This window comes from Xenopus tropicalis, chromosome 6 (genome assembly GCF_000004195.4).
Source record: "Xenopus tropicalis strain Nigerian chromosome 6, UCB_Xtro_10.0, whole genome shotgun sequence".
Taxonomy (NCBI): Eukaryota; Metazoa; Chordata; class Amphibia; order Anura; family Pipidae; genus Xenopus; species Xenopus tropicalis.
The window spans coordinates 1493663-1518180 of NC_030682.2; the positions used below are offsets into that span (position 1 = coordinate 1493663).

The following is a 24518-nucleotide window of genomic DNA, read 5'->3' on the forward strand; positions in this document are numbered from 1 at the left end:
ATAGAGTCACATCAGCTGTTTGTATTGGGATCTATTTACTGACTGATATGAGCGGCTCCTACATGAACTTTCCAGCAGGGGAATGACTGGTTATTATAGAGTCACATCAGCTGTTTGTATTGGGATCTATTTACTGACTGATATGAGCGGCTCCTACATGAACTTTCCAGCAGGGGAATGACTGGTTATTATAGAGTCACATCGGCTGTTTGTATTGGGATCTATTTACTGACTGATATGAGCGGCTCCTACATGAACTTTCCAGCAGGGGAATGACTGGTTATTATAGAGTCACATCAGCTGTTTGTATTGGGATCTATTTACTGACTGATATGAGCGGCTCCTACATGAACTTTCCAGCAGGGGAATGACTGGTTATTATAGAGTCACATCAGCTGTTTGTATTGGGATCTATTTACTGACTGATATGAGCGGCTCCTACATGAACTTTCCAGCAGGGGAATGACTGGTTATTATAGAGTCACATCAGCTGTTTGTATTGGGATCTATTTACTGACTGATATGAGCGGCTCCTACATGAACTTTCCAGCAGGGGAATGACTGGTTATTATAGAGTCACATCAGCTGTTTGTATTGGGATCTATTTACTGACTGATATGAGCGGCTCCTACATGAACTTTCCAGCAGGGGAATGACTGGTTATTATAGAGTCACATCGGCTGTTTGTATTGGGATCTATTTACTGAATGATATGAGCGGCTCCTACATGAACTTTCCAGCAGGGGAATGACTGGTTATTATAGAGTCACATCGGCTGTTTGTATTGGGATCTATTTACTGAATGATATGAGCGGCTCCTACATGAACTTTCCAGCAGGGGAATGACTGGTTATTATAGAGTCACATCAGCTGTTTGTATTGGGATCTATTTACTGACTGATATGAGCGGCTCCTACATGAACTTTCCAGCAGGGGAATGACTGGTTATTATAGAGTCACATCAGCTGTTTGTATTGGGATCTATTTACTGACTGATATGAGCGGCTCCTACATGAACTTTCCAGCAGGGGAATGACTGGTTATTATAGAGTCACATCAGCTGTTTGTATTGGGATCTATTTACTGACTGATATGAGCGGCTCCTACATGAACTTTCCAGCAGGGGAATGACTGGTTATTATAGAGTCACATCGGCTGTTTGTATTGGGATCTATTTACTGACTGATATGAGCGGCTCCTACATGAACTTTCCAGCAGGGGAATGACTGGTTATTATAGAGTCACATCGGCTGTTTGTATTGGGATCTATTTACTGACTGATATGAGCGGCTCCTACATGAACTTTCCAGCAGGGTAATGACTGGTTATTATTACAGAATAACATCTCCTTTCCTTCTGACTAATGAATCAGTTTACTTTTGGTAGGAAATCCCATAACCCGACTGCCCTAACAGTAAAGAGCCTATTGCTATTCTGATGGTGAAATCTCCTCATGAATCATACTGGTACTCATTCCAAAAGGTTTCTAGTGAGGGGCCAGTACCAGACAGTGGTTGCCAGGCCCAGAGATTAACATTACATTACATGTATTTATAAAGCGCCAACATACCCCGCAGCGCTGTACAATAAGTGGGTTACATACACTGGGCATACAGAGTAACATATAAAGCAATCAATAACCGATACAGGAGGGGAAGAGAGCCCTGCCCCAAAGAGCTTACACTCTACAAGGAGTAACATATAAAGCAATCAGTAACTGATACAAGAGGGGAAGGGAGCCCTGCCCCAAAGAGCTTACACTCTACAAGGAGTAACATATAAAGCAATCAATAACCGATACAAGAGGGGAAGGGAGCCCTGCCCCAAAGAGCTTACACTCTACAAGGAGTAACATATACAGCAATCAGTAACCGATACAGGAGGGGAAGGGAGCCCTGCCCAAAGAGCTTACACTCTACAAGGAGTAACATATAAAGCAATCAGTAACCGATACAGGAGGGGAAGGGGGCCCTGCCCAAAAGAGCTTACACTCTACAAGGAGTAACATATAAAGCAATCAGTAACCGATACAGGAGGGGAAGGGGGCCCTGCCCCAAAGAGCTTACACTCTACAAGGAGTAACATATAAAGCAATCAGTAACCGATACAAGAGGGGAAGGGAGCCCTGCCCAAAGAGCTTACACTCTACAAGGAGTAACATATACAGCAATCAGTAACCGATACAGGAGGGGAAGGGAGCCCTGCCCAAAGAGCTTACACTCTACAAGGAGTAACATATAAAGCAATCAGTAACCGATACAGGAGGGGAAGAGAGCCCTGCCCCAAAGAGCTTACAATCTCCCCAGTACCAGGGGTTGCCAGGCCCAGAGATCCCCAGTACCAGGGAGGATCCCCAGTACCAGTGGTTGCCGGGCCCAGAGATCCCCAGTACCAGGGGTTGCCAGGTCCAGAGATCCCCAGTACCAGGGAGGATCCCCAGTACCAGCGGTTGCCAGGCCCAGAGATTCCCAGTAAGGGCCCAGTACCAGCGGTTGCTATGCAGTGAGACAGGGGTTCCCAGCACTGGGTGGCTGGTGGCCCCTCCCCAGACGGTTGCCAGGCCCAGAGATCCCCAGTACCAGCGGTTGCTATGCAGTGAGACAGGGGCTGGGTGGCTAGTGGCCTCTCCCCAGACGGTTGCCAGGCCCAGAGATCCCCAGTACCAGCGGTTGCTATGCAGTGAGACAGGGGCTGGGTGGCTGGGTGGCCCCTCCCCAGACGGGTGCCGGGAGTGTGCAGGGAGTGATGCTTCCCAGCTGGGATCCCCAGGCTGTGAGTGAGTGAGAGGGGGGGGGAGGAGGAGGAGGGGGGGGGGGTTGGCGCTGCGGCTGCTGCTGCCTCTCTCCTAATAAGGGGATGTTCCTCCTGCCCCCCCCCGCCCCCCCCCCCAGTCGCACACAAAGGGCCGCGGAGCCGCCGGTATCTCAGCCATTGTTCTGCCACCGCCGCGCACAGGATCATGGGATAAGCACCGCCTACTGCGCCCCAAGAGCTGACACTCACTATTGCCGCTTCCATTCCGGGAGGATCTGTGCTGGGATTTACTTACAGTAGGTTTGCGTGGGATTCTCACCCCAGTGCCCGCCCCCATCCTCACCCCTCCCCTCCCTCACTGGCAGGTACCTGGCTCCGCTGGGGTCCGCTACTCAACTTATTCTGGCAATTAGCGGCCGGGGCACTTCAGCGCATAGAAACTGCCCCTCTAGGGGTTATAGGTGTGTACTCACAGGTACAGTGTCTAGTGACTATAGGTGTGTACTCACAGGTACAGTGTCTCTAGTGACTATAGGTGTGTACTCACAGGTACAGTGTCTAGTGACTATAGGTGTGTACTCACAGGTACAGTGTCTAGTGACTATAGGTGTGTACTCACAGGTACAGTGTCTAGTGACTATAGGTGTGTACTCACAGGTACAGTGTCTAGTGACTATAGGTGTGTACTCACAGGTACAGTGTCTAGTGACTATAGGTGTGTACTCACAGGTACAGTGTCTCTAGTGACTATAGGTGTGTACTCACAGGTACAGTGTCTAGTGACTATAGGTGTGTACTCACAGGTACAGTGTCTAGTGACTATAGTGTGTACTCACAGGTACAGTGTCTAGTGACTATAGGTGTGTACTCACAGGTACAGTGTCTCTAGTGACTATAGGTGTGTACTCACAGTACAGTGTCTCTAGTGACTATAGGTGTGTACTCACAGGTACAGTGTCCTCTAGTGACTATAGGTGTGTACTCACAGGTACAGTGTCTAGTGACTATAGGTGTGTACTCACAGGTACAGTGTCTAGTGACTATAGGTGTGTACTCACAGGTACAGTGTCTCTAGTGACTATAGGTGTGTACTCACAGGTACAGTCTCTAGTAACTATAGGTGTGTACTCACAGGTACAGTGTCTAGTGACTATAGGTGTGTACTCACAGGTACAGTGTCTAGTGACTATAGGTGTGTACTCACAGGTACAGTGTCTCTAGTGACTATAGGTGTGTACTCACAGGTACAGTGTCTCTAGTGACTATAGGTGTGTACTCACAGGTACAGTGTCTCTAGTGACTATAGGTGTGTACTCACAGGTACAGTGTCTAGTGACTATAGGTGTGTACTCACAGGTACAGTGTCTAGTGACTATAGGTGTGTTATACACAGGTACAGTGTCTAGTGACTATAGGTGTGTACTCACAGGTACAGTGTCTCTAGTGACTATAGGTGTGTACTCACAGGTACAGTGTCTAGTGACTATAGGTGTGTACTCACAGGTACAGTGTCTAGTGACTATAGGTGTGTACTCACAGGTACAGTGTCTAGTGACTATAGGTGTGTACTCACAGGTACAGTGTCTCTAGTGACTATAGGTGTGTACTCACAGGTACAGTGTCTAGTGACTATAGGTGTGTACCCACAGGTACAGTGTCTAGTGACTATAGGTGTGTACCCACAGGTACAGTGTCTAGTGACTATAGGTGTGTACTCACAGGTACAGTGTCTCTAGTGACTATAGGTGTGTACTCACAGGTACAGTGTCTAGTGACTATAGGTGTGTACTCACAGGTACACTGTCTCTAGTGACTATAGGTGTGTACTCACAGGTACAGTGTCTAGTGACTATAGGTGTGTACTCACAGGTACAGTGTCTAGTGACTATAGGTGTGTACTCACAGGTACAGTGTCTAGTGACTATAGGTGTGTACTCACAGGTACAGTGTCTAGTGACTATAGGTGTGTACCCACAGGTACAGTGTCTAGTGACTATAGGTGTGTACTCACAGGTACAGTGTCTAGTGACTATAGGTGTGTACTCACAGGTACAGTGTCTCTGGGGTGTGTTATTAAGGGTACGGCACAGTGATAGGTGAGTAGTCATGTTGCACTAACACTATAGGTGCAGTGTCTCCCTGGTGATTGGTGCTTTGGCATTTAGGGGTGTAGCAGCGCACAAGGGGGTGTATAACACACACGTAGGTATAGTGTATCAGTGGGTGTGAGCTCATTGGCTGATGCCGGTGAGGGGCTCGTGCCAGCCGGGGAAGGGGCAGCTCTGTGATTGGCACAGTAATCATGGCTTCCTGACTGGGAGGAGGATCCTGTTGCCTAGAGACTGCTGATGGTTTGGAATACGGGTGTCATGCTAAGTGATCCACCCAGATGCCCCTCTGTATTTGGCCAATCGTAGGGCAGCTGAGCTTACAGCCAGTCTCATTGCTGTCAGTCGGTGCGGGGGGAGGAGGCTGGCACCGGGCAGTAAGGAGTTAACACACGTGTGTGGCTGCACGCTCTCACATACAGGCAGGATCAGAGCAACAGTCGGGGGGATACAGGTGAGAGCGGCTGCCACTAACCCCCCTGTACCCCCTCTCCCTGCCAGCAGGTAGGCGCTGCCAGACAGTGATGCTTCACCAGAAGACTGTGGGCATTGGCTGAGCCCCCCCCCCCCCGAGGAATCAGAAGGTGACCTATATCCCCTGCCCTGCGGATGCTCACAATTCCCATGTCACCTTGTGTCGCTCATTCCCATTGGCCCGGGGGGATTATTCCTTCTTCCGGGAATCCTGTGCCCGTTGGGATGTGCTGGGAGGCACCGGCGCCTGGGCGTTTGGCCGTACAGATTGGGTGGCACTGACTGGGCCATGCTGGGCAGATAAGGATGCCAGTCCGACGGGGCCACGTGGCACCACAGAACACGTTCCTGGACACCATCATCCGCAAGTTTGAGGGGCAAAGTAAGTGGATTTTACAAAATGTGAGTGTTTGTACCCCAGTACTACTCCCCAGTGTAACCCCACCTGTACTACTCCCCTGTACTACTCCCCAGTGTAACCCCACCTGTACTACTCCCCAGTACTACTCCCCAGTGTAACCCCACCTGTACTACTCCCCTGTACTACTCCCCAGTGTAACCCCCTACTTACTCCCCTGTACTACTCCCCAGCTGTACTACTCCCCAGTGTAAACCCACCTGTACTACTCCCCTGTACTACTCCCCAGTGTAACCCCACCTGTACTACTCCCCTGTACTACTCCCCAGTGTAACTCCCCAGTACTACTCCCCAGTACTACTCCCCAGTGTAACCCCACCTGTACTACTCCCCTGTACTACTCCCCAGTGTAACCCCACCTGTACTACTCCCCTGTACTACTCCCCAGTGTAACCCCACCTGTACTACTCCCCTGTACTACTCCCCTGTACTACTCCCCAGTGTAACCCCACCTGTACTACTCCCCTGTACTACTCCCCAGTGCTACCCCCAGTGTAACCCACCTGTACTACTCCCTGTACTACTCCCCAGTGTAACCCCACCTGTACTACTCCCCTGTACTACTCCCCAGTGTAACCCCACCTGTACTACTCCCCTGTACTACTCCCCAGTGTAACCCCACCTGTACTACTTCCCTGTACTACTCCCCTGTACTACTCCCCAGTGTAACTCCCCAGTACTACTCCCCAGTGTAACCCCACCTGTACTACTCCCCTGTACTACTCCCCAGTGTAACCCCACCTGTACTACTCCCCTGTACTACTCCCCAGTGTAACCCCACCTGTACTACTTCCCTGTACTACTCCCCTGTACTACTCCCCAGTGTAACTCCCCAGTACTACTCCCCTGTACTACTCCCCAGTACTACTCCCAGTGTAACCCCACCTGTACTACTGCCCTGTACTACTCCCCAGTGTAACCCCACCTGTACTACTCCCCTGTACTACTCCCCTGTACTACTCCCCAGAGTAACCCCACCGTTACTACTCCCCTGTACTACTCCCCTGTACTACTCCCCAGTGTAACCCCACCTGTACTACTCCCCAGTGCTACTCCCCAGTGCTTCTCCCCAGTGTAACTCCCCAGTACTACTCCCTAGTGTAACTCCCCAGTACTACTCCCTAGTGTAACTCCCCAGTACTACTCCCCTGTACTACTCCCTAGTGTAACTCCCCAGTGTAACTCCCCAGTACTACTCCCTAGTGTAACTCCCCAGTACTACTCCCCTGTACTACTCCCCAGTGTAACTCCACCTGTACTACTCCCCTGTACTACTCCCCAGTGTAACCCCACCTGTACTACTCCCCTGTACTACTCCCCAGTGTAACCCCACCTGTACTACTCCCCAGTACTACTCCCTAGTGTAACTCCCCAGTACTACTCCCCTGTACTACTCCCTAGTGTAACTCCCCAGTGTAACTCCCCAGTACTACTCCCTAGTGTAACTCCCCAGTACTACTCCCCTGTACTACTCCCCAGTGTAACTCCACCTGTACTACTCCCCTGTACTACTCCCCAGTGTAACTCCACCTGTACTACTCCCCTGTACTACTCCCCAGTGTAACCCCACCTGTACTACTCCCCTGTACTACTCCCCAGTGTAACCCCACCTGTACTACTCCCCAGTACTACTCCCCAGTGTAACTCCCCAGTACTACTCCCTAGTGTAACTCCCCAGTACTACTCCCTAGTGTAACTCCCCAGTACTGCTCCCCTGTACTACTCCCCTGTACTACTCCCCTGTACTACTCCCTAGTGTAACTCCCCAGTGTAACTCCCCAGTACTACTCCCCAGTGTAACTCCCCAGTGTAACTCCCCAGTACTACTCCCCAGTACTACTCCCCAGTGTAACTCCCCAGTACTACTCCCCAGTACTACTCCCCAGTGTAACTCCCCAGTACTACTCCCCAGTGTAACTCCCCAGTACTACTCCCCAGTGTAACTCCCCAGTACTACTCCCCAGTGTAACTCCCCAGTACTACTCCCCAGTGTAACTCCCCAGTACTACTCCCAGTGTAACTCCCCAGTACTACTCCCCCAGTTACTACTCCCCAGTGTAACTCCCCAGTACTACTCCCCAGTGTAACTCCCCAGTGTAACTCCCCAGTACTACTCCCCAGTACTACTCCCCAGTACTACTCCCCAGTGTAACTACCCAGTACTACTCCCCAGTACTACTCCCCAGTACTACTCCCCAGTGTAACTCCCCAGTGTAACTCCCCAGTACTACTCCCCAGTACTACTCCCCAGTGTAACTCCCCAGTACTACTCCCCAGTGTAACTCCCCAGTACTACTCCCCAGTGTAACTCCCCAGTACTACTCCCCAGTGTAACTCCCCAGTACTACTCCCCAGTGTAACTCCCCAGTACTACTCCCCAGTGTAACTCCCCAGTACTACTCCCCAGTGTAACTCCCCAGTACTACTCCCCAGTGTAACCCCACCTGTACTACTCCCCGGTGCAACTCCCCAGTGCATCTCCCCAGTGCAACTCTACCTGTAGCAGGTATATCCCCCCCCCCGTCACCCAACTCCCAGCAACTCCCTATTGTACTTGGCTCAGTGCCTCACTACCTGCCTGACCATGTGACTCGTGTGTCCCACAACTGTGTATCACTAGTGCTCAGCCTGTGTATGCTGTAGGTAAGTGAGAGTGGGGGGGAGGTGTATCACTATGAGGTGTATGCTGTAGGTAAGTGAGAGTGGGGGGGGAGTGTGTATCACTAGTGCTCAGCCTGTGTATGCTGTAGGTAAGTGAGAGTGGGGGGGGAGTGTGTATCACTAGTGCTCAGCCTGTGTATGCTGTAGTAAGTGAGAGTGGGGGGGGGGGAGTGTGTATCACTAGTGCTCAGCCTGTGTATGCTGTAGGTAAGTGAGGTGGGGGGAGTGTGTATCACTAGTGCCCAGCCTGTGTATGCTGTAGGTAAGTAGCGAGGGGGGGGGGAGTGTGTATCACTAGTGCTCAGCCTGTGTATGCTGTAGGTAAGTGAGAGTGGGGGGGAGGGGGAGTGTGTATCACTAGTGCTCAGCCTGTGTATGCTGTAGGTAAGTGAGAGTGGGGGGGAGTGTGTATCACTAGTGCTCAGCCTGTGTATGCTGTAGGTAAGTGAGAGTGGGGGGGGGGGGGAGTGTGTATCACTAGTGCTCAGCCTGTGTATGCTGTAGGTAAGTGAGAGTGTGGGGGGGGGAGTGTGTATCACTAGTGCTCAGCCTGTGTATGCTGTAGGTAAGTGAGAGTGGGGAGTGTGTATCACTAGTGCTCAGCCTGTGTATGCTGTAGGTAAGTGAGAGTGGGGGGGGGGAGTGTATCACTAGTGCTCAGCTTGTTATGCTGTAGGTAAGTGAGAGTGGGGAGGGGAGTGTGTATCACTAGTGCTCAGCCTGTGTATGCTGTAGGTAAGTGAGAGGGGGGAGTTATCACTAGTGCTCAGCCTGTGTATGCTGTAGGTAAGTGAGTGTGGGGGGGGGAGTGTGTATCACTAGTGCTCAGCCTATGTATGCTGTAGGTAAGTGAGAGTGGGGGGGGGGGAGTGTGTATCACTAGTGCTCAGCCTGTGTATGCTGTAGGTAAGTGAGTGTGGGGGGGGGAGTGTGTATCACTAGTGCTCAGCCTGTGTATGCTGTAGGTAAGTGAGAGGTGGGGGGGGAGGGGGAGTGTTATCACTAGTGCTCAGCCTGTGTATGCTGTAGGTAAGTGAGAGTGGGGGGGAGTGTGTATCACTAGTGCCCAGCCTGTGTATGCTGTAGGTAAGTGAGAGTGGGGGGGGGGGAGTGTGTATCACTAGTGCTCAGCCTGTGTATGCTGTAGGTAAGTGAGAGGGGGGGGGGAGTGTGTATCACTAGTGCTCAGCCTGTGTATGCTGTAGGTAAGTGAGAGTTGGGGGAGTGTGTATCACTAGTGCCCAGCCTGTGTATGCTGTAGGTAAGTGAGAGTTGGGGGGGGGAGTGTGTATCACTAGTGCTCAGCCTGTGTATGCTGTAGGTAAGTGAGAGTGGGGAAGGGGAGTGTGTATCACTAGTGCTCAGCCTGTGTATGCTGTAGGTAAGTGAGAGTGTGGGGAGTGTGTATCACTAGTGCCCAGCCTGTGTATGCTGTAGGTAAGTGAGAGTGGGGGGGGGGGGGGAGTGTGTATCACTAGTGCTCAGCCTGTGTATGCTGTAGGTAAGTGAGAGTGGGGAAGGGGAGTGTGATCACTAGTGCTCAGCCTGTGTATGCTGTAGGTAAGTGAGAGTGGGGAAGGGGAGTGTGTATCACTAGTGCTCAGCCTGTGTATGCTGTAGGTAAGTGAGAGTGGGGGGGGGGGAGTGTGTATCACTAGTGCTCAGCCTGTGTATGCTGTAGGTAAGTGAGAGTGGGGGGGGGGGAGTGTGTATCACTAGTGCTCAGCCTGTGTATGCTGTAGGTAAGTGAGAGTGGGGGAGTGTGTATCACTAGTGCCCAGCCTGTGTATGCTGTAGGTAAGTGAGAGTGGGGGGGGAGATGTGTATCACTAGTGCTCAGCCTGTGTATGCTGTAGGTAAGTGAGAGTGGGGGGGGGGATGTGTATCACTAGTGCTCAGCCTGTGTATGCTGTAGGTAAGTGAGAGTGGGGGGGAGTGTGTATCACTAGTGCTCAGCCTGTGTATGCTGTAGGTAAGTGAGTGTGGGGGGGAGTGTGTATCACTAGTGCTCAGCCTGTGTATGCTGTAGGTAAGTGAGAGTGGGGGGGGGGGAGTGTGTATCACTAGTGCTCAGCCTGTGTATGCTGTAGGTAAGTGAGAGTGGGGGGAGGGGAGTGTGTATCACTAGTGCTCAGCCTGTGTATGCTGTAGGTAAGTGAGAGTGCTACTCCCCAGTGTAACCCCACCTGTACTACTCCCCTGTACTACTCCCCAGTGTAACCCCACCTGTACTACTCCCCTGTACTACTCCCTGTACTACTCCCCAGTGTAACCCCACCTGTACTACTCCCCTGTACTACTCCCCAGTGCTACTCCCCAGTGTAACCCCACCTGTACTACTCCCTGTACTACTCCGCAGTGTAACCCCACCTGTACTACTCCCCTGTACTACTCCCCAGTGTAACCCCACCTGTACTACTCCCCTGTACTACTCCCCAGTGTAACCCCACCTGTACTACTCCCCTGTACTACTCCCCAGTGTAACTCCCCAGTACTACTCCCCCAGTGTAACCCCACCTGTACTACTCCCCTGTACTACTCCCCAGGTAACCCCACCTGTACACGCCCCTGTACTACTCCCCAGTGTAACCCCACCTGTACTACTTCCCTGTACTACTCCCCTGTACTACTCCCCAGTGTAACTCCCCAGTACTACTCCCCTGTACTACTCCCCAGTACTACTCCCCAGTGTAACCCCACCTGTACTACTCCCCTGTGTACTACTCCCCAGTGTAACCCCACCTGTACTACTCCCCTGTACTACTCCCCTGTACTACTCCCCAGAGTAACCCCACCCTGTACTACTCCCCTGTACTACTCCCCGTTACTACTCCCCTGTACTACTCCCCAGTGTAACCCCACCTGTACTACTCCCCAGTGCTACTCCCCAAGTGCTTCTCCCCAGTGTAACTCCCCAGTACTACTCCCTAGTGTAACTCCCCCATACTACTCCCTAGTGTAACTCCCAGTACTACTCCTAGTACTACTCCCTAGTGTAACTCCCCAGTGTAACTCCCCAGTACTACTAACCCTAGTGTAACTCCCCAGTACTACTCCCCTGTACTACTCCCCAGTGTAACTCCACCTGTACTACTCCCCTGTACTACTCCCCAGTGTAACCCCACCTGTACTACTCCCCAGTACTACTCCCTAGTGTAACTCCCCCAGTACTACTTCCCTGTACTACTCCCTAGTGTAACTCCCCAGTGTAACTCCCCAGTACTACCTCCCTAGTGTAACTCCCCAGTACTACTCCCCTGTACTACTCCCCAGTGTAACTCCACCTGTACTACTCCCCTGTACTACTCCCCAGTGTAACCCCACCTGTACTACTCCCCTGTACTACTCCCCAGTGTAACCCCACCTGTACTACTCCCCCAGTTACACTCCCAGTGTAATCCCCAGTACTACTCCCTAGTGTATACTCCCCAGTACTACTCCCTAGTGTAATCCCCAGTACTGCTCCCCTGTACTACTCCCCTGTACTACGCCCCTGTACTACTCCCTAGTGTAACTCCCCAGTGTAACTCCCCAGTACTACTCCCCAGTGTAACTCCCCAGTGTAACTCCCCAGTACTACTCCCCAGTACTACTCCCCAGTGTAACTCCCCAGTACTACTCCCCAGTTAAACTCCCCAGTACTACTCCCGAGTACTACTCCCCAGTGTAACTCCCAGTACTACTCCCGGTGTAACTCCCCAGTACTACTCCCCAGTGTAACTCCCCAGTACTACGCCCCAGTGTAACTCCCCAGTACTACTCCCCAGTGTAACTCCCCAGTACTACTCCCATGTAACTCCCCAGTGTAACTCCCCAGTACTACCCCCAGTGTAACTCCCCAGTGTAACTCCCCAGTACTACTCCCCTGTACTACTCCCCAGTACTACTCCCCAGTGTAACTCCCCAGTACTACTCCCCAGTACTACTCCCATTTACTACTCCCCAGTGTAACTCCCCAGTACTACTCCCCAGTTAACTCCCCGGTAACTCCCCAGTACACTCCCCGGTGCAACTCCCCAGTGCATCTCCCCAGTGCAACTCTACCTGTAGCAGGTATATCCCCCCCCGTCACCCAACTCCCAGCAACTCCCATTGTACTTGGCTCAGTGCCTCACTACCTGCCTGACCATGTGACTCGTGTGTCCCACAACTGTGTATCACTAGTGCTCAGCCTGTGTATGCTGTAGGTAAGTGAGAGTATTAGGGAGGGGAGGTGTATCACTAGTGCTCAGCCTGTGTATGCTGTAGGTAAGTGAGAGTGGGGGGGAGGGGGAGTGTGTATCACTAGTGCTCAGCCTGTGTATGCTGTAGGTAAGTGAGATGGGGGAGGGTGTATCACTAGTGCTCAGCCTGTGTATGCTTGTAGGTAAGTGAGAGTGGGGGGGGGGGGAGTGTGTATCACTAGTGCTCAGCCTGTGTATGCTGTAGGTAAGTGAGAGTGGGGGGGAGTGTGTATCACTAGTGCTCAGCCTGTGTATGCTGTAGGTAAGTGAGAGTGGGGGGAGTGTGTATCACTAGTGCCCAGCCTGTGTATGCTGTAGGTAAGTGAGAGTGGGGGGAGGGGGAGTGGTCACTAGTGCTCAGCCTGTGTATGCTGTAGGTAAGTGAGAGTGGGGAGGGGGAGTGTGTATCACTAGTGCTCAGCCTGTGTATGCTGTAGGTAAGTGAGAGTGGGGGGGAGTGTATCACTAGTGCTCAGCCTGTGTATGCTGTAGGTAAGTGAGTGTGGGGGGGGGAGTGTGTATCACTAGTGCTCAGCCTGTGTATGCTGTAGGTAAGTGAGAGAGGGGGGGGAGTGTGATCACTAGTGCTCAGCCTGTGTATGCTGTAGGTAAGTGAGTGTGGGGGGAGTGTGTATCACTAGTGCTCAGCCTGTGTATGCTGTAGGTAAGTGAGAGTGGGGGGGGGGGGGGAGTGTGTATCACTAGTGCTCAGCCTGTGTATGCTGTAGTAAGTGAGAGTGGGGGGGGAGGGGGAGTGGTGTATCACTAGTGCTCAGCCTGTGTATGCTGTAGGTAAGTGAGAGTGCGGGAGTGTGTATCACTAGTGCCCAGCCTGTGTATGCTGTAGGTAAGTGAGAGTGGGGGGGGGGGGAGTGTGTATCACTAGTGCTCAGCCTGTGTATGCTGTAGGTAAGTGAGAGTGGGGAGGGGGAAGTGTATCACTAGTGCTCAGCCTGTGTATGCTGTAGGTAAGTGAGAGTGGGGGGAGTGTGTATCACTAGTGCTCAGCCTGTGTATGCTGTAGGTAAGTGAGTGTGGGGTGGGGGGAGTGTGTATCACTAGTGCTCAGCCTATGTATGCTGTAGGTAAGTGAGAGTGGGAGGGAGGAGTGTGTATCACTAGTGCTCAGCCTGTGTATGCTGTAGTAAGTGAGAGTGGGGAGTGTGTATCACTAGTGCTCAGCCTGTGTATGCTGTAGGTAAGTGAGAGTGGGGGGGAGTGTGTACACTAGTGCCAGCCTGTGTATGCTGTAGGTAAGTGAGAGTGGGGGGGGGGGGAGGGTGTATCACTAGTGCTCAGCTGTATGCTGTAGGTAAGTGAGAGGGAGGGGGAGTGTGTATCACTAGTGCTCAGCCTGTGTATGCTGTAGTAGTGAGAGGGGAGTGTTATCACTAGTGCTCAGCCTGTGTATCGTAGTATGAGGTGTGGGGGGATGTTGTATCACTAGTGCTCAGCCTGTGTATGCTGTAGGTAAAGTGAGAGTGGGGGGGGGAGGGGGAGTGGTATCACTAGTGCTCAGCCTGTGTATGTGCTGTAGGTAAGTGAGAGTGGGAGAGGATGTGTATCACTAGTGCTCAGCTGTATGCTGTAGTAATGAGAGTGGGGGGGAGTGTGTATCACTAGTGCTCAGCCTGTTGTATGCTGTAGGTAAGTGGTTGTGGGGGGGGGAGTGTGTATCACTAGTGCTCACCTGTGTATGCTGTAGGTAAGTGAGAGTGGGCGGGGGGGGGAGTGTGTATCACTAGTGCTCAGCCTGTGTATGCTGTAGGTAAGTGAGAGTGTGGGGGGGAGTGTGTATCACTAGTGCTCAGCCTGTGTATGCTGTAGGTAAGTGAGAGTGGGGGGGGGAGGAGTGCTGTATCACTAGTGCTCAGCCTGTGTATGCTGTAGGTAAGTGAGAGTGGGGGGGAGTGTATCACAGTGCTCAGCCTGTGTATGCTGTAGGTAAGTGAGAGGGGGGGGGGAGTGTGTATCACTAGTGCCCAGCCCGTGTATGCTGTAGGTAAGTGAGAAGTGGGGGGGGGGGAGTGTGTATCACTAGTGCCCAGCCCCTGTATGCTGTAGGTAAGTGAGAGTGGGGGGGGAGTGTGTACACTATGCCACCTGTTTATGCTGTAGTAAGTGAGATGGAGGGAGTGTGTATCACTATGTCAGCCTGTGTATGCTGTAGTAAGTGAGAGTGGGGGGGGAGGTGTATCACTAGTGCTCAGCCTGTGTATGCTGCTAGGTAAGTGAGAGTGGGGGGGGGGGGAGTGTGTATCACTAGTGCCCAGCCCGTGTATGCTGTAGGTAAGTGAGAGGGGGGGGAGTGTGTATCACTAGTGCTCAGCCTGTGTATGCTGTAGGTAAGTGAGAGTGGGGGGGAGTGTGTATCACTAGTGCTCAGCCTGTGTATGCTGTAGGTAAGTGAGATGGGGGGGGGAGTGTATCACTAGTGCTCAGCCTGTGTATGCTGTAGGTAAGTGAGATGATGGGGGGAGGGATGTTATCACTAGTGCTCAGCCTGTGTATGCTGTAGGTAAGTGAGAGTGGGGAGGGAGTGTGTATCACTAGCTGCTCAGCCTGTGTATGCTGTAGGTAAGTGAGAGTGGGGGGAGTGTGTATCACTAGTGCTCAGCCTGTGTATGCTGTAGTGTAAGTGAGAGTGGGGGAGTGTATCACTAGTGCTCAGCCTGTGTATGCTGTAGGTAAGTGAGAGTGGGGAGGGGGTGTATCACTAGTGCTCAGCCTGTGTATGCTGTAGGTAAGTGAGAGTGGGGGGGGGGAGTGTGTATCACTAGTGCTCAGCCTGTGTATGCTGTAGGTAAGTGAGAGTGGGGGGAAGTGTAATCACTAGTGCTCAGCCTGTGCATGCGTAGGTAATGAGAGTGGGGGGGAGTGTGTATCACTAGTGCTCAGCCTGTGTATGCTGTAGGTAAGTGAGAGGGGGGAGTGTATCACTAGTGCTCAGCCTTGTATGCTGTAGGTAAGTGAGAGTGGGGGGAGATGTGTATCACTAGTGCTCAGCCTGTGTATGCTGTAGGGAAGTGAGAGTGGGAGTGTGTATCACTAGTGCTCAGCCTGTGTATGCTGTAGGTAAGTGTGAGTGGGGGGGAGTGTGTATCACTAGTGCCAGCCTGTGTATGCTGTAGGTAAGTGAGAGTGGGGGGGGGGGAGTGTGTATCACTAGTGCTCAGCCTGGTATGCTGTAGGTAAGTGAGGTGGGGGGAGTGTGTATCACTAGTGCTCAGCCTGTGTATGCTGTAGGTAAGTGAGAGTGGGGGGAGTGTGTATCACTAGTGCTCAGCCTGTGTATGCTGTAGGTAAGTGAGAGTGGGGGGGGTGTGTATCACTATGCTCAGCCTGGATCTTAGGTAGTGCAGAGTGGGGAGGGAGTGTTGTATCACTATGCTCAGCCTGTGTATGCGTAGGAAAGTGAGAGTGGGGGGAGGTGTGTATCACTAGTGCTCAGCCTTGTATGCTTAGTAAGGAGAGTGGGGCAGGGGATGTTGTAATCACTAGTGTCAGCCTGTGTATTTCTGTAGTAAGTGAGATGGGGTGAGTTATCACTACAGTGCTCAGCCTGTGATGCTGAGTAGAGAGTGGGGGGGGGGGGGAGGTGTATCACTAGTGCTCAGCCTGTGTTATGCTGTAGGTAAGTGAGAGTGGGGGGGGGGATTGTATCACTATGCTCAGAGCCTTTAAGCTTGTATGGTAAGTGACGAGTGCGGGGGGAGTGTTATCACTATGCTCAGCCCGTGTATGCTGTAGGTAAGTGAAGAGTGGGGGGGGGGGTGTGTGTATCCACTAGTGACTCCCAGCCTGTGATGCTGTAGGAAGTGAAGTGGGGGATGTGTATTCACTATGCTCAGCCGTGTATGCATGTAGGTAACGTGAGAGTGGGGGGGGGGGAGTGTGATCACTAGTGCTCAGCCTGTGTAGCTGTAGGTAAGTGAGAGTGGGGGGGGAGTGTATCACTATGCTCAGCCTTTATGCTGTAGGTAAGTGAAGAGTGGGGTGGGGGGGGGTGGTACACTAGTGCTCAGCCTTGTAGCTGTAGGTAAATGAGAGTGGGGGGGGGGAGTGTGTATCACTAGTGCTAGCCCGTGTATGCTGTAGAAGTGAGAGTGGGGGGAGTGTGTTATCACTAGTGCTCAGCCTGTGTATCTGTAGGAAGGAGAGTGGGGGAGGTGTATCACTAGTGTTCAGCCTGTTATGTGTAGTAAGTGAGAGGGGGCGGAGTGTGTATCACTATGCTCAGCCTGTGTATGCTTGTAGGTAATGGAGGGAGTGTGTATCACTAGTGCTCGAGCCCTGTTGTATGCTGTAGGTAATGAGAGTGGGGGCAGTGTAAGAGTGCGCAGTGGTGAGAGTGGGGCAGTTATACCATGGAAACTTGCCATTCTGCCAGTGCTCTTGCATTTGGGGTTAATCTTCTACCATTTCTGCAAGTCTCTTACCAGCATGTCTGGTAATCTTCTAATTAAACCATTTCTGCATTGTTCTTACCGGCATGTCTGGGTTAATCTTCTAACTAAAACATTTCTGCATGCTCTTACCGGCATGTCTGGGTTAATCTTCTAATAAACTATTTCGCAGTGCTCCTACCGGCATGTCTGGGTTAATCTTCTAATAAACCATTTTTTGCATTGCTTCTACTTGGCAGTCTGGGGTAATCTTCTAATAAACCATTTTTGCGTCTCTACCGGCAGTCTGGGGGTGGTAATCTTCTAATAAAACATTTCTGCATAGTCTCTTACCGGCTGTCTGTGAGTAATCTTCTAATAAACCATTTTTGCATGCTCTTACCGGGCATGCTGGTAATCTTCTAATAAACCATTGAACAGTGCTCTTACCGCATGTCTGGGTTAATTCTTCTAAATAAAACCATTTGCCGTGCTCTACCTGCATTTGTCTTGGGGTTACATCTTCTAATAAAACCCATTTTTGCATTGCTCTTACCGGCATGTCTGGTATAATCTTCAATTAAACCATTTTTGCAGTGCTCTTACCGCATGTCTGGGGTTACCTCAAATAAACCATTTCTGCAGTGCTCTTACGATGTCTGGGTTAATCTTCTAATAACACCCATTTCTGCAGTGCTCTTCCGCAGTCTGGTAATTCTTCTAATAAACCAAATTCCGCTGTTGAGCACTTGGCGAGTGTCTGGGTAATCTTCTAATTTAAACCTTTCCGCTTTGAGCGTAACTGCATTCTGGGTTAATGTTCAAAATAAACCATTTCTTGCTGTGAGCTCACTGGCATGTCTGGGGTAATGTTCAATAAACCATTTCGCTGAGCCGTACTGCAGTCTGGGTTAATGTTCCCAGCTTTGGTTTCCCCTTAGCCCCATTACTGTGAGACAGCCCCCCATATACACATGGGGCATGACAGTCGTGGCCCCTGGGGTCTCTGTGTGACACTTGTGTCAGAATATGGCTCTGCTGCTTGTATGCAGGCGGCAGTTACATACCTTGCACCCCCCCCCATGGCACCAAGGGCACGGCCCCTCCTACCTTACCCCTAGTCCCACCCCTGCTTGTAGGGTTTTCTGCAGCTAATGGCAGGGGCATGGTATTGGTACAGGGAATCCCTATGTGCCATAGTTTTATGTATCTCTCTTTTACAGGATGGCAAACTTAGGCTTTCTGCGAAATTGGCTTAGTACAGGGGAATCCCTATGTCCATAGTTTTTATTGGTATCTCTCGTACAGCGATGGAGCAAACTTAGGGGCTGTTCCTGCTGAATTGTGCTAGTTACAGGAATCCCTATTGTGCCATAGTTTATGGTATCTCTCTTACAGGCTATGGGCAAAAAACTTAGGGCTGTTCCTGCTGAATTGTTGCTTAGTACAGGGAATCCTATCTCCATATTTATTGGATCTCTCTTACAGCTATAGCAAAACTTAGGGGCTTTCCGCTGAATGTGCTTAGTACCAGGGAATCCCTATGTGCCATAGTTTTTATGTATCTTCTCTGTACAGCTATGGGGCAAACTATAGGGCTGTTCCTGCTGAATTGTGCTTAGCTACAGGGAATCCCTAGCTGCCATAGTTATTATGTATCTCTCTGTACAGGGCTATGAAGCAAAACTTAGGGCTGTTCCTGCGAAATGTCTTAGTACAGGGGAATCCCTATGTGCCATAGTTTGCCAGGAGTGTGTCAGTGTGTGATGTGATATATAATATATTTTGTGTGTCTCAGGTGTGTTTTGTGGTGTGTGAGTGTCAGTGTTCTGATGTGAGTGTGTCATTTTGGTTGAGTGTTTAGTGTCAGTGTGTGAGTGAAGTTGGTCGTGTGTGAGTGTCAGATGAGATATATGTATGATGAGTGTTGAGTGTGAAATTGAGGTCGCGTAAGTTGGCTTGTTGCCTGTGACTGACTAAGCAATAAATGTTATCTTCCCGGAATCCATGGAAACAGTTGAGTTACATTAAATTACTGTCCATTGCATCCCCAGACATGCCCATAAGATTCACTCAGGAAAATGCTATTGTTATGCATTAACCCCAGACATGACCCATAAAGATCACTCAAAAATGCTATTTGTTATTGCATTTAACCCCAGAATGCCATAAGATACTGCGAAAATGGAATTTGCTTATTGCATCAACCCCAGACATTTGCCCATAAGATCACTGCAGAAGAATGGCATTTTATTGCGATCAACCCCAACATGCCCATAAGATCACTGCAGAAAATGGCTATTGTTATTGATAAACCCCAGAATGCCCATAAGATCACTGCAGAAAAAGGCTATTGTTTATTGATTACCCCAGACATGCCCATAAGATCCATGCAGAATTATGGCATTTTTATTGATAACCCCAAGACATGCCCATAAGATCACTGCAAAAAATGGCTATTTGTTATTGGATTAACCCCCAGTACATGCCATAAGATCACTGCAGAAAAATGGCTATTGTTATTGGATAACCCCAGACATGCCATAAGATCACTGCAAAAAGCTATTGTTATTGGATCAACCACAACATGCCCATTAAATCACTGCAGAAAATGGCTATTGTTATTGCATCAAACCCCCAGACATGCCCATAAGATCACTGCAAAAAATGGCTATTTGTTATTGGAAACCCCAGACATGCCCATAAATCAACTCAGAAAATGGCATTTGTTATTGATAACCCCAGATATGCCCATTAAAATCAACTGCAGAAAATGGCTATTTGTATGCTTAAACCCAGACATGCCCATAAGATCACTGCAAAATGATATTTGTTTATTGCATCAACCCCAGACATTTGCCCATAAGATTCACTGCAGAAAATGGGATTGTTTTTGCATCAACCACAGACATGCCCATAAATGATCACGCAGAAATGGCTATTTGTTATGCATCCAACCCACAGACATGCCCCATAAGATCAACTGCAGAAAAGGCTGTTGTTATGGATTAACCCCAGACATGCCCAATAAGATCACTGCAGAAAAATGGCTGTTTGTTATTGGAAACCCCAGACATGCCCCATAAGATCACTGCAGAAAATGGCTGCTTGTTATTGGATAACCCCCAGACATGCCCGTAAGATCACTGCAAAAATGGCTATTGTTATTGCATCAACTCCATACAGCCATAAGATGACTGCAGAATAGGCTATTGTATATGATTAACCCCAGACATGCCCATATATCACTGCAAAAAATGATATTTTGTTATGTCATTCAACCCAACAGTGCCCAAAGATCCACTGCAGAAAATGGATATTGTTATTGCATTCAACCCCAGACATGCCCATAAGATCACTGCAAAAATGCTATTGTATTGATCAACCACAAGACATGGCCCATAAACACTGCAGAAAATGGCTATTTGTTATTGGATCACCACAGACATGCCCAAAATCACTGGCAAAAATGATATTGTTATTGCATCAACCCAGACGTGCCCATAAGATCACTGCAGAAAATGGCTTATGTTTATTGAATCAACCACAGACTGCCCATAGATCACTGCAAGAAAATGCTATTTGTTATTGGATTAACCCCAGAACGTTGGCCCATAAGATCACTGCAGAAAATGCTATTTGTTATTGGAATTAAACCCCAGACGTGCCCATAAGGATTCACTCAGAAAATGGCTATTGTTATTGATCAACCACAACGTGCCCATAAGATCACTGCAAGAAATGCTATTTGTATGGATTAACCCCAGACAGCCCATAAGATCACGCAGAAAATGGCTATTTGTTATTGGATTAAACCCCAAGACATGCCATAAGATCACTGCAAAAATGCTATTTGTTATTGATAACCCCAACATGCCCAAAGATCACGCAGAAAATGGATATTTTTATTGGATTAACCCCAACATGCCATAAGATCACTGCAGAAATGGATATTTGTTATTGATTTAACCCCGACATGCCATAAGATCAACTGCAGAAAAATGGATATTTGTTATTGATTAACCCCAGACATGGCCCATAAGATCCACTGCAGAATATGGATATTTGTATGATTAAACCCCAGACATGGCCCGTAATCACTGCAGAAAAGGCTGAGTGTTATGGATTAACCCCAGACAGCCCATAAGTCACTGCAGAAAATTGATATTGTTATTGCAATCAACTCCAGGACATTGCCCATAAGATGACTGCCAGAAATAGGCTATTTGTTATTGAATTAACCCACACATTGCCCATAAGATCACTGCAGAAAATGCTATTGTTATTGCAATCAACCACAGACATGCCCATAAGATCACTAGCCAGAAAATGGCTATTTTATTGCATCAACCACAGACATGGCCCATAAGATCACGCAGAAAATGGCTGTTGTTAAATTGGATTAACCCCCAGGACATGCCCATTAAGATCCTTGCAGAAAATGGCTGTTTGTTATTGGATTAACCCAGACAGCCCATAAGATCACGCGAAAATGGCTGTTGTTATGGATTACCCCAGACATGCCCGTAAGATCACTGCAGGAAATGATTATTTGTTATTGCATCAACTCCAGAACATGCCCATAAGATGACGCAGAAATTAGGCTATTTGTTATTGGATTAACCCCAAGGACATGCCCATAAGATCACTGCAGAAAATGCTATTTGTTGATGCTTCAACTCCATACATGCCCATAAGAGACTGCAGAAATAGGCCTATTTGTTATTGATTAACGCCCAGACATGCCCATATGATCACTGCAGGAAAATATATTGTTATTGCATTCAACCCAGACATGCCCATAATGATCACTGCAGAAAATTGGATATTGTTATTGCATCAACCCCAGACATGCCCATAAGATCACTGCAGAAAATGCTATTTGTATTGATCAAACCACAGACATGCCCATAAGATTCACTGCAGAAAATGGCCTATTTTATTGGATCAACCCAGCAACTTGACCCATTAAGATCACTGCAGAAAAAGGATTATTTGTATTGCATCAAACCCCAGACTGCCATAAGATCACTGCAGAAAATGGCTTATTTATTGGATCAACCACAACGTGCCATAAGATCACTGCAGAAAATGGCTATTGTTATGGATAACCCAAGACTTAGCCCATTAACGATCACTGCCCAGAAAAATGCTATTGTTATGGATTAACCCATACGTGCCCATAAGATTCACTGCAGAAGAAATGGCTATTTGTTATTGGATTCAACCACAGACTGCCCATAAATCACTGCAGAAAGGCTATTTTGTTATTGGATAACCCCAACATGCCCAAAGAATCACTGCCAGAAAATGGCTATTTGTTTATTGGATTAACCCCAGACATTGCCCATAAGATCACTGCAGAAAAATGGCTATTTGTTATTGGATTAACCCCAGACATGCCCCATTAAGATCACGCAAAAATGATATTTTTATGGATTAACCCCCAGACATGCCATAAATCATGCCAGAAAATGGATATTGTTATGGATTAACCCCAGACATGCCCAATAAGATCACTGCAAAAATGGATATTTGTGATTGGATAACCCCAGACATGCCCATAAGATCACTGCAGAATATGGAATTGTTATGATTAACCCCAACATGCCCGTAAATCACTGCAGAAAAATGCTGTTGTTATTGATTAACCCCAGACAGCCCATAAGTTCACTGCAGAAAAATGATTATTTGTTATGCATCAAACTTCCAGACATGCCCCAAAAGATGACTGCAGAAATAGCTATTGTTATTGGATAACCCCCAGACATGCCATAAGATCACTCAGAAATGGCTGTTGTTATTGGATTACCCCAGACATGCCCATTAAGATCAACTGCGAAAATGGCTATTTGTTTTTGCATTCAACTCCATACATGCCCATAGATGACTGCAAAATAGGCTATTTGTTATTGGATTAAACCCCAACATGCCCATATATCACTGCAGAAAATTGGCTATTTTTTTTTGTTTATGGATTAACCCCAACATGCCCATAAGATCACTGGCAGAAGAAAAATGCTATTTGTTATTGATTAACCCCAGACATCCAGTAAGATCACGCAGAAAATGGCTATTTGTTATTGAATACCCCAGAACTTGCCATAGATCACTGCAGAATATGGATATTGTTATTGGATTAACCCAGACATGCCCGTAAGGTCACTGCACAAAATAATAGACCATTGGATTAACCCAAGATATGCCATAAGAATCACTGCAGGTTTAGGTCGGGATAAAGGTTAGTTAGTTGATTAGGTATAGGAATTGAGGTTAGGTTAGGTTAGGGTTAGGGATAGGGTAGATTAAGGTTAGGATAGGGTTAGGGATAGGGTTAGGTTAGGTTAGGGATTAGATTAGGGTTAGGAATTAGGATAGGTTAGGTTAGGATAGCTTAGGATAGTAGATTTAGTTAGGTTAGGATAGGTTAGGTTAGCGTTAGGGATAGATAGGAATAGGGATAGGATTGGTTAGGGTAGGGATAGTTTTAGTAGGGTTAGGATATTAGGGTTAGGTTAGGAGTAGGTTAGGATAGTTAGGATAGTTAGGGATAGTTAGTTAGATAGGCTTAGTTAGGGTAGGGTTAGGTTAGTAGGGATAGGGTTAGTTAGGATAGGTTAGGATAGGATAGGTTAGTTAGGTTAGAGTAGGGTTAGAAGGATAGGTTAGATAGGGATAGGTTAGGGATAGTTAGTTAGGATAGGGTTAGGATAGGTTAGATAGGTTAGGATAGGGTTAGATAGGGATAGGGTTAGGGATAGGGTTAGGATAGGATAGGAGAGATAGGTTTAGATAGGTTAGGATAGGGTTAGGCGTTAGGTTAGTTACGATAGTTAGGATTTTAGGTTTAGGATAGGATAGGTTAGGGTTAGGGATTAGTAGGGCATAGGATAGGATTGGGTTAGATAGGGTTAGAGATAGGTTATGAAAGGGTTAGTAGGGTTAGGTTAGGGATGGTTAGGTTAGGATAGGTAGGAGATAGGGATAGGGTAGATAGGTAGGATAGGATAGGGATAGGGTAGGGTTAGGGTTAGGTTAGGGTTAGGGATAGGGTTAGGATGGTTAGGTTAGGGTTAGGATAGGGTTAGGATAGATAGGGTTAGGATAGGGATAGGGTAGGATTAGGGTAGTTAGGTAGGGATAGGTAGGATAGGTTAGGATAGGGTTAGATAGGTTAGGATAGTTAGGGTTAGGATAGGGTAGGGATAGTAGGGATAGGGATAGGATAGGGTTAGGTAGATAGGTAGGGTTAGGATAGTTAGGTTAGGATAGGGATAGGTTAGGGTTAGGGATAGGATAGGGTAGGATTAGGGTTAGGGGATAGGGTTAGGATAGGATAGTGATAGGGTTAGGAAATAGGTTAGTTAGGATAGGGTTAAGTTAGGGTTAGGGATAGTTAGGTAGGGTTAAGGTTAGGGATTAGGTTAGGAATAGCGCGATAGGTTAGTGTTAGGGTTAGGGTTAGGATAGGGATAGGTTAGGGATAGGTTTAGGT

The 24518-nt window shown here is 48.7% G+C and overlaps 1 protein-coding gene across 6 annotated transcripts in view; it reads left to right on the forward strand.

The window, feature by feature from the left end:
* Positions 1 to 2888: 2888 nt before the first annotated feature.
* The window catches only part of kcnh6 (potassium channel, voltage gated eag related subfamily H, member 6), a 228442-nt gene continuing 206812 nt past the window's right edge, over positions 2889 to 24518 (forward strand). For 4 of the 6 annotated variants that reach the window (XM_031903728.1, XM_031903732.1, XM_031903731.1 and 1 more), the window contains exons 1-2: positions 2889 to 3050; positions 5364 to 5718. In XM_031903728.1, coding sequence (XP_031759588.1) covers positions 5643 to 5718 — 76 coding nt within the window. In that variant the 5' untranslated portion in view covers positions 2889 to 3050; positions 5364 to 5642. Of the gene's footprint in view, positions 3051 to 5002; positions 5719 to 24518 lie in introns of those variants that run through there. The other 2 variants (XM_031903729.1, XM_031903730.1) reach the window with 2 other exon arrangements.